This window comes from Corticium candelabrum, chromosome 3 (genome assembly GCF_963422355.1).
Source record: "Corticium candelabrum chromosome 3, ooCorCand1.1, whole genome shotgun sequence".
Taxonomy (NCBI): Eukaryota; Metazoa; Porifera; class Homoscleromorpha; order Homosclerophorida; family Plakinidae; genus Corticium; species Corticium candelabrum.
This window is the reverse complement of record NC_085087.1, coordinates 4,292,995-4,302,955: the sequence shown is the minus strand read 5'-3', so window position 1 is coordinate 4,302,955 and position 9,961 is coordinate 4,292,995. Positions and strand designations below refer to the sequence as shown.

Here is a 9,961-nt window from a genome sequence, read left to right as displayed (position 1 = left end):
ATGAGTAATGAAGCAGTCTCTTCTTGAATCTTGTGAACGTATGTGTTGTAATTAAAAGCACGCCAATTACATAACAAATTGGAATTAGAAAACGACAGTTCTTAGGCAGTTAGAATTAGGTGGCCAAATTTATAGAGCAACACATTAAGCAACAAAAGTCGGCGTGTGACATCACCCAAGATATAGGTGATGGTTAATACTGGCACCAATAACACTGGAGTGCAGTCTCATCCAGGTTGTTTGTAGGACGTGAAGGTAGTCACATTAAATAATTTAATTTACACACACACACACACACACACACACACACACACACACACACACACACACACACACACACACACACACACACACACACACAGTGGAGTGAGTGGTCAACACGACCAAACTCATTTATGACTTTGCTTGTGTCTCCAAAGACCAATGCGTGCCGTGCAGGAGTGTCCACAAACATCGCATGTGAAGTTCCCACTCTTAGAGATCGTCTTTCGTGTTCCTGCTTTTTTGTTGGGGTGTTTTCAAACGTTGCATGGTCTTCAAATGATCTAAAGATTTTTTGCAATATGATCTCCACAGAGATCTGTCTGACGCATAGCTTTCCCAGTTGGATATATCAATATTACAAGATTTCAGATTGGATTTCGATGTGTCTTTAAAGCCCAATTTCTGACCACCTGCTGTTCTAGAACCTTTCTTCAGCTGACCATAAAACACTGCCCTTGGGATTCTATTATCCTTCATTTGAACAAGATGGCCACACCATCGAAGTTGAGTGTGTGGTAGTAGACCCTCAATTCCAGGCATGTTGCATTTCTTCATAACCTCGGTATTGGGTATCATGTCTTGCCATAATATATTTCCAATTTTGCAAAGACATCGCATGTGAAATTGGTTGAGCTGTTTAATGTGCCTTCAAGTCTCACAACCATAAAGTAAAGTGGTGATCACAATCTTGTGTTTGTAGTCAATAAATGTTTTCGTTTTGATATGATTGTTTTCTGTTTAGTGGAGCCCCTTGAGGTATCGCTGCTGCTTTTTTTATGTCCCAATTGGAGGTGAGTATTGATACTGTGTGTGTGTGTGTGTGTGTGTGTGTGTGTGTGTGTGTGTGTGTGTGTGTGTGTGTGTGTGTGTGTGTGTGTGTGTGTGTCTGTGTCTGTGTCTGTGTCTGTGTCTGTGTCTGTGTGTCTGTGTGTGTGTGAAAGCTGTTGCTTGTGTTTACGTGTCATCTTTGCTCTCGAAGAGGCAATTTTATATTTCAATGCAAAGTTGATTGCTCAAACGTATTTGGTATGTGGATGCATTAGTAAATATTTCGATCATCATTATCGATTTATCATTTTAGATGTATGCTAACTGCTGCGTATTACATTTTGTTTTTTTCTGGAGACACACAGATCCAAGGTAACAACCAAATGTTGTAGCATGGAAAGTATGTGTTATGTATGTGTTAAACAGTTTGTTTGTTGTTCTAGTTTAATACTAACCTTTTCACTGAGTTTCAACTTGATTTGACATGTAGGATCATTTACTATGCACAGGTTTGTAGCAAATGTAATAATTGATTAATAAAAAATAATTAATTAATAATAAATTAATTGTCATGTTTTAGGGTTAGAGTCAGGGTGGAGGTGGGGTTACATATTGTAGAGTTAATATTTATTTAGGTATTACGCGTAGAGTTGGGGTTAGTGATATGATTTATAATAATTAATTAATTAATTGTGAACAACAAGTTTAATACATAATTTTTGTGGTGTATATAAACTTTATGTAACGTGTGGCACAGATCAAGTGTAACACTTGTCTTTGTATGGTTTGTGTGGCTTGTTTGCAGGACATTTTTTGGTTTGCTATTCTTGGAATGCTTGGTGGTTTGATTGGCGGCGTCTTCAACTTCCTTGTGTGTGCTGTCACAAAACTCTAATGTAAAATGCAAGGATTGTATGATATGTCAGCGTTATTGAAGGGTTTTTGTTGCAGGGGGATTAAGTATATTTATCCACTTGGTTGGAGACGAATTTTAGAGGTTGGTGACTGTTGTTGGTTGATTTGTACGTAACACACACACACACACACACACACACACACACACACACACACACACACACACACACACACACACACACACACACACACACACACACACACACACACACACACACACACACACACACACACACACACACACACACACACACACACACACACACACACACACACACACACACACACACACACACACACACACACACACACACACACACACACACACACACACACACACACACACACACACACACACACACACACACACACACACACACACACACACACACACACACACACACACACACACACACACACACACACACACACACACACACACACACACACACACACACACACACACACACACACACACACACACACACACACACACACACACACACACACATCCACCACCCACCAACAGACAATTAATAGATACGCAGACACACAGACAGACACACAAACAAACAAGAGACAGACACACATGCAGACAGACAGATAGACATACAGGCAAACGCTGGCCTTCTGTGATGAGCATGTACATCGTGACGTGATGTCTTCCTCTACCCGTATAGTCTACTCTACTGTATCAACATTGTCATCATGGATTACACGTAACTTTACCTCGCGTCACCACTGGGTGTCTTCTATGGTGGCCATGCATGTCGTGATGTCCATCCATCCATCCATGTTATCAAGAAGACAGACAGACATATTTAGCTTTTTGTTCCTTAGTTGTCATTGATAGAGACAGTTGCAAATTATTAAATCATTGTTTGTGTAGGGCCTAAGGGTCTTTTTGTTTGTGTAGTTTTAGTAATTTAGTTTAGATCATCATATAGCTAAGCTTGTAATAGTACTGATTTATGAAAATATATGTATTCGACAGACAGACAGACAGACAGACAAACAGAGAGACAGACAAACAGATGAAATGCAAGAACAAACACAAACACACAAATGAGATCGACAGACAGACAGAAAGCAAACAAGATGCAACAGACACAAACTAAAGACCAACAATCAAACGCTTACATACAAAATATCTATACACCTGTGCCCACCATAATAGAAATCAATCAAGTACCTACTCAGTAAGATTGTTTTTGTTCAGTTCTGACAATATATCATGGGATGTCAGACCATAGATTCTGTCTCTATCAAACTCCCACAACTCCAGAATGCTAGAAATCCAGCAACGTCTCAGGTTACGCCTACACAACAGCACACATCCATCACGTGGTCATATGGCACGCGCGCACACACACTGAAAACCTAAAGCAGAGCTGCTCCCAAGTGGTATTGTGCTCCTGAAAAAAGTGCTTCCCGGTGCCGTAATGTTAACAATTGACACATGCAGGTCGTAGAGCTACACAAACAACACAATTTATTTTCCTCACGACACCAGTCAGCCACGTGCACAACACGCAGTCGCAGCCCAACCTCCTTCAACACAGCAGGTGTAAGAACATTTTCTCCCTTCGTTGGAGTGACGATCAAGAAGCCATAGCGAGCTGTTTCGGGAAAGACTCTCCCGACCCATTCCTTCTGATCGAGTGCCTCGGCATTTCTCGGAACCCACAGCTTGTTGGGTCGACTCTCTTGACGAAAACGCGAGAGACCGGCCATACAGACGAACGCGACGATGAACATGATGACGATGGTCCGTACGGGATAAGCACCGACCTTCTCGCCGAGCCTGAAACACATTTGTTAAAATTTTATGCCAATTTGTCGAGATTCTGCGCCATCTGACTTGTAGAAGAACGTCTCGAGGGCGTGCTCGATCGCATTGCTAATTCTCGTCAGACAAGAGCAGCGTTGAGATGAAGAATTCTCGTCCTGCATCATCGTCTACTAGTCCACACACACAACACTAACTGTGTGACAGTCGTGACTAGAAAACGAATTTGTATTAGCCTCGGAGTCCCGACCAGTGACCAGTGTCACCGTACACCCTACGCAAACAACCTGTTCGCTGGTTGTCGATTGAGGCGCCTTTTGAAGCGTTCAGGTCGTTGACTCTGTCAGAGAGGCGTCATCTCGATCCTAATTAATTGACGAACGTCACGACGGTGGATGTCACGCATGCTTACTAAACGTGCACGTCAGTTGTATAGGTGACTCTCTGCTGATCGAGCAGTCCTGCGTGCCGTTTCCTGAACTTGGAGGGTTTTATTGCGTCAGTGCGACCGCACTAAGTCGCATAATAATGTGTCTACTATTTGTGATCAATGTAAGATGCCTTCCCTCTTGTAAGGCGCCGTCTGTGCCTGAAATCATTGGTGGAGGCTTCTATTAATTATAGCACCTGTAGCAATGGCAAGTAGTTTAGGGGCGCCTTACTAGAGTCTTGCGTCGTGCACTGAAGTGCGGGCGCGTGTGCTGTAGTAGTGTAGGTGTATATACGTAAATATTAAAAAGTAAATACTCAGTCTGTCTGTTTGTCTATCTGTCAATACATATTTCTTCTACAGACATCATTACAGTCTACAATACGCTAAAATCAGCCCAGTTCTAAGACAACTTGGATCCAAGAAGTCCCTAACTACCACTAAGAGCCAAACAAAGTTTGTCTGTCTGACAGCATGTCTGTCTGTCTGCCTATAGGCTTGTTTGCACGTCTATCATCATCACAGTATGCATGTTTTCTGTCTGTCTTCATTTATTTCAATACGTTTTAGGCACGATTACAAACATTAGATATATACACGAATCCTTGTGACAATGTCTCTGTCTCATGTCTCAAACTTCAAAAAACACTAAAACCGCCTATGCCATTTACATCAAACACTGTACGTCTGTCTGTCTGTTTTCATGTCTATGCGTGCATGTCTGTCTGTCTGTCTGTCTGTCTTTCTGTCTGTCTGTCTGTCTGTCTCATCATTTATTTCTTACATCAAACTGATACAATTCTGTCTTTCTGTATGCATGCATGTCTGTCTCTCTGTTTACATGCCTGCTTATCTGTACGCATGGATATCTGTCTGTCCGTCTGTCTGTCTGTCTGTCTGTCTGTCTGTCTTATCATTTATTTCTTACATCAAACTGATACAATTCTGTCTGTCTGTATGCATGCATGTCTGTCTCTCTGTTTGCATGCCTGTCTACCTGTCTGTCTGTCTCTCTGTCTGTCTCATCATTTATTTCTTACATCAAACTGATACAATTCTGTCTGTCTGTCTGTTGTTTCTTTTGCTTACCGGGCAATTAATACACTTCAGATGCGAAGATCTATCTATGGAGGCTTCAGGATTTCAAGCCACCTACCAATATTCCTACTATACATGCCTACCGCTCCTGTAGCTGTTTTTATGCTCTATCTGTGGCTGACAAACAGTGTGTACTGTACACACTCAAGCATTTGAGCACATATAGAATTGTAATTGTGACACAATTTTATGTTGCATGAACTTGAGTCTGAAGTGCAAACCATCCCAAACAATGTTTGGCATATCACAAATATTTCTTGTCCGTTAACTATTACTATATTCTGAACTCCAGGTTAACTGCTATAAAAATACCTTGTTTCATAATGTCACAAAACTAGAGATACAATAATCCCCATAACCAAAACCATCATCACTACTAGATGCTCAAACATGTATCAGCTAAACTTGTTGGACACTTAGTTGGTGTCCTGTTTATCAACAAATCCTTTTGTCAAATTCCATGTCATTACTAAATTCTAAGCTTTTCCTTGACCACACCATCAATAGGAGTTGGCAAATGTTGACATGCCTCCAAGAGCAGATTGTCAATTTGCACAGGGCCAACTTGGTTTGCCTTCACTTGGACAAGTGCAAACAACTTGTCAGCAGGAGTCACTTTATCATGACACAAGGCCTCAATACGATCATGACTAAACCCTAGGGTTGCTCCAAATGAATACCATTGAGCTGAACCCCCAGTAATAACAGCCTTTGCAACGGCACTCAATGTCACCAAGGCTGCCTGACTTTTGACAACCAGCAGGTCACCAAGACTTTCTACCACTCGCTCATCGCCAACTACTTGTTTAACAGCAGCATTTGCTCCTTCTCCCGTTTGTTTTGCTCCTTCAATTTGCTGATCAGAGTAAACAGCAACTTGTGTCAGTTCTCTGTGTTCTTCTAAATGCTTTCTGCTCAAATATTCAGTCTGATGTTTAGTGCCTGGACTGTATCTGTCTAACATATCGCTCCAAAGAGACATGACAGTGTCGAGCAGTGAAACACATTCTGCTTCTGTTCCTTTACCTCCACGACATACAAAGTCAACAGAACGAACAAGATCTACTATGTGCATGGTCACCAAACATTCAACATGAGAATGAACTGCATGACCTTGCGATAAAACCAGTCCATCCCTCCACAGCTGTGCCATTTTATCTAATGTAGTGCAAATCTTAGATTGAAACATACCGAATGTAGACGAACTGAAGGTGGTCATCTGACTGCTGCACACTTGACGTCGACCGACATACACTTTCTTACTCTCATCTCTCTTCCATATGACAGACAGCTTCTTACGAGGCAAAAGAGATGGAAACATGTACATGTCGTCTCTGCCTTCCACTTTGAAGCTGAGACCTACAACGTAATAATCGAGACATGAAGAACTGAGAGCCGTCACATCACCAACAACAGCAATCTAAACACACGTCAAAACAACATTACACAAACATAACTTGTTTAAGTTCAATAACAAAGCAGCAGCTCACATACCTCTCGTAAATCAAAAGAACTAACAACCTCTTCTTGTCCTGAACATGCTGCCGGCTCAACCCTCTCCATGAGAGTTGAGTTTTCCATGAACGGATATTCCTGTTTCACATTTGCAATGGTATCACTCCTCTTCACTTCAAATGTAATGGTCTTGTCAGTGAGTGTCTTAATAGAGATTGGCATGCCATGTCTCAGTGGCCATACCAAATAAAAAGTAAATTCTTTCTGAATGTCGTAGTCCCTGAGAGTTTGGCTGTCTTCGAGCAGTTTGCTGGCAGAGCTTAACAATTGCCTATCAAAAGGTATCCCCTCAATGTCGTGAATTTTCACTTTCACGGTTTCAGTAGTGTCATTCGTCTTCCCTTCAAGTGTGATGGTCTTGTCAGTGACTGTCTTGATACAAATTTGCTTGCCATCTCTCAATCGCAATACCAAATGAAGAGTGGATTTCTTCTGGATATTGTAGTCACTGAGGGTTCTGTTGTCTTCAAGCTGTTTGCCAGCAAAGATGAGCCGCTGCTGATCAGGAGGTATGCCCTCTTTGTCTTGAATTCTCGCTTTCACATTTTCAGTGGTATCATGTCTGTCCACTTCAAGCGCGATGGTCTTGCCAGTGACTGTCTTGATAAATATTTGCATGCCATCTCTCCATCGCAATACCAAATGAAGAGTGGATTCCTTCTGAATATTGTAGTCACTGAGGGTTTTGCTGTCTTCAAGATGTTTGCCAGCTAAGATGAGCCGCTGCTGATCAGAAGGTATGCCCTCTTTGCCTTGAATTTTCGCTTTCACAGTTTCAATGGTATCATCTCTGTTCACTTCAAGCATGATGGTCTTGCCAGTGCATATCTTGATAAAAATTTGTATGTCAGATATCACCAAATGAAGAGTGGATTTCTTCTGGATATTGTAGTCACTGAGGGTTCTGCTGTCTTCAAGCTGTTTGCCAGCAAAGATGAGCCGCTGCTGATCAGAAGGTATGCCCTCTTTGTCTTGAATTTTCGCTTTCACATTTCCAATGGTATCATCTCTGTTCACTCCAAGCACGATGGTCTTGCCAGTGAGTGTCTTGATAAAAATTTGCATGTCCAATATCAACCACTTCACCAAATGAAGAGTGGATTCAAACTGGATATTGTAGTCATCGACAAATCTGTTGTCTACAAGCAGTTTGCCAGCAAAGATGAGCCGCTGCTGATCAGGAGGTATGCCCTCTATGTCTTGAATTTTTGCTTTTACATTTCCAATGGTATCATCTCTGTTCACTCCAAGCATGATGGTCTTGCCAGTGACTATCTTGATAAAAATTTGCATGTCATCTCTCGATCCAAGTAACAAATGCAGCCTAAGAGTGTCTTCTTTCATGATATAGTAGTCACTAAGGGTTCTGTTGTCTTCAAGCTTCCAGCTACCAAAGGTGAGCAGCTGGTAACCAGGAAGTATGCCATATTTGCGGTGAAGTTTTGCTTTCACACTTCTAATGGTTTCATCACTGTTCACTTCAAGCAAGCGGGTCCTATCGAAGTTAGTGATATAAATAATCATGTCAAATATCAACCGCTTTACCAAATGAAGAGTGGATTCAAACTGGATATATTGTAGTCACTGACGGATCTGTTGTCTTCAAGCTGTTTGCCAGCAAAGATGAGCCGCTGCTGATCAGGAGGTATGCCCTCTCTGTCTTGAATTTTTAGTAGCTAAAATATATATAGCGGTCTCTATGCTGTACGTTTGCCAGCTGCAGCAAACACGTTGTTGATCTTGCGGGCAAACGGGGCCCCGGGCTCCTTCGCTGTCTTGGACTTGTGACGGTATCGAGTACTAGAAAGCCTTGACGAAGAACTCCTTGTGCAACTGTAGTTCGCAAAACTCTCTCCGTAAAGGATTGGCCAAGAATGTGGGGGCGTATAATCGGTAGTCTAGCCCGTATTCGCCGCCATCTTGGGGTCAAGACGTACTGTGCTTTAGAACTGTCACTGTTGTTTGTGATCTTTGGGTTAGAGTGAGTATGATGCAACTGCAGTTAAAAGAAGTTTGCGTACGCGCATACCCTGTCATTGTAGAGGCTGGTAAGCAGTACGAAAAAGAAAAAGAAAGTTTGGTTAGCTCTAGCTATCCCTTAAACATTTCCGCGCTCGCGCGCGCACGCACGCACGCACGCACACACACCACACCACACCACACACACACACACACACACACACACACACACACACACACACACACACACACACACACACACACACACACACACACACACACACACACCACACCACACACGCACGCGTACGCATGCATGTATGCACACACTAGCATGTACACAAGCACACACGCACACGCGCGCGCGCGCACGCACTCACACACGCACACACACGCGCGCGCACACACACACACACACACACACACACACACACACACACACACACAATAATCAAAGTAAACGTCTAGACTTCGAATTGCTTCCATAGCAGTACTGTCAAGAGGTTGTTTCGTGAGACCATCTCTGCTGCCTTAATGATATCAATGTGGCCAAAACCGTTGGTGCAAATAGCATGTCTACTAGATCTAGACCTAAAGCTAACTGATTTCTGCGGCCATGCAGCCTTTAGTTCTACCTGTGTCAAAACTAATTTGTCGGCAGTTACACCAAGTGTACTGTCACCAACAAACACTTTTGAAACAGCTACACAAAAAGGACAATGGTTCGAATTTGAACTAACATATTTTGTAGCAGTAAATTAAAATACTCACCAGATGTTTTTTCCGCCTTCATGTTTATTAGGCAAATTAGTGCTGACTGTTTTGTCAAACAAAGACAAGTCAGATTTTGAAGAATTACCGGAAAAATTGCTGTTGGTTGCTTGTGACTAAATTACGAATACAATAAATTAACAATTTTCATTTAGTGATAACATCAGGCTTCTGGCTATATGCATACACATACACATACACGATGATGGACTAAGTTGTCGATTTCAACAAATCTCATTCGTATACAATACACACATGCATGTAGTACATACCTACACACATATTCAGGACGCATGCATTCACATATACCTAAACTAGTATACCTGGCCCGTCCTTCGTACGGGCAAGATACTGTAGTGTAAAGATAGGTCTGTGGACACGTCACGTGCATCTTTGTTGCGAGGTCCCGGATATCCTGAATGAATTCGAATCTTGTTCTTCGCGCTTGTTTC

General features: G+C 42.2%; 2 protein-coding genes and 1 long non-coding RNA gene across 3 annotated transcripts; 1 reads left to right on the top strand and 2 right to left on the bottom strand.

The window, feature by feature from the left end:
* Positions 1–921: 921 nt before the first annotated feature.
* LOC134177255 (uncharacterized) lies at positions 922–2,750 on the top strand. The gene is made up of 6 exons (XR_009969456.1): positions 922–1,055; positions 1,346–1,404; positions 1,476–1,541; positions 1,838–1,928; positions 1,984–2,029; positions 2,628–2,750. It is a non-coding gene; the product is annotated as an uncharacterized LOC134177255 (long non-coding RNA).
* Positions 2,701–3,957, bottom strand: LOC134177254 (uncharacterized). Its single transcript, XM_062644036.1, has 4 exons — positions 3,809–3,957; positions 3,496–3,751; positions 3,328–3,421; positions 2,701–3,266 (listed from the first exon to the last, which is right to left on the bottom strand). The coding sequence occupies exons 1-4, from the start codon at positions 3,901–3,903 to the stop codon at positions 3,256–3,258; spliced, it is 456 nt and encodes a 151-aa protein (XP_062500020.1). The 5' UTR covers positions 3,904–3,957; the 3' UTR covers positions 2,701–3,255.
* Positions 3,958–5,535: 1,578 nt separating this feature from the next.
* LOC134177507 (uncharacterized) lies at positions 5,536–8,387 on the bottom strand. The gene is made up of 2 exons (XM_062644293.1): positions 6,759–8,387; positions 5,536–6,684 (listed from the first exon to the last, which is right to left on the bottom strand). Exons 1-2 carry the CDS (start codon positions 8,301–8,303, stop codon positions 5,734–5,736), a joined length of 2,496 nt encoding a protein of 831 aa, XP_062500277.1. The 5' UTR covers positions 8,304–8,387; the 3' UTR covers positions 5,536–5,733.
* Positions 8,388–9,961: the final 1,574 nt, after the last annotated feature.

Excerpts from the sequence above, each read along its gene's own strand:
- LOC134177254 (XM_062644036.1), bottom strand. The coding sequence starts at position 3,903 with ATGATGCAGGACGAGAATTCTTCATCTCAACGCTGCTCTTGTCTGACG. Across the intron at positions 3,752-3,808 it reads CTCGAGACGTTCTTCTACAA|GCTCGGCGAGAAGGTCGGTG; the intron begins GTCAGATGGCGC and ends AATGTGTTTCAG. Across the intron at positions 3,422-3,495 it reads CACCTGCTGTGTTGAAGGAG|CTCTACGACCTGCATGTGTC; the intron begins GTTGGGCTGCGA and ends TTGTTTGTGTAG.
- LOC134177507 (XM_062644293.1), bottom strand. The coding sequence starts at position 8,303 with ATGATTATTTATATCACTAACTTCGATAGGACCCGCTTGCTTGAAGTG. Across the intron at positions 6,685-6,758 it reads GTTCTTTTGATTTACGAGAG|ATTGCTGTTGTTGGTGATGT; the intron begins GTATGTGAGCTG and ends ACGTGTGTTTAG.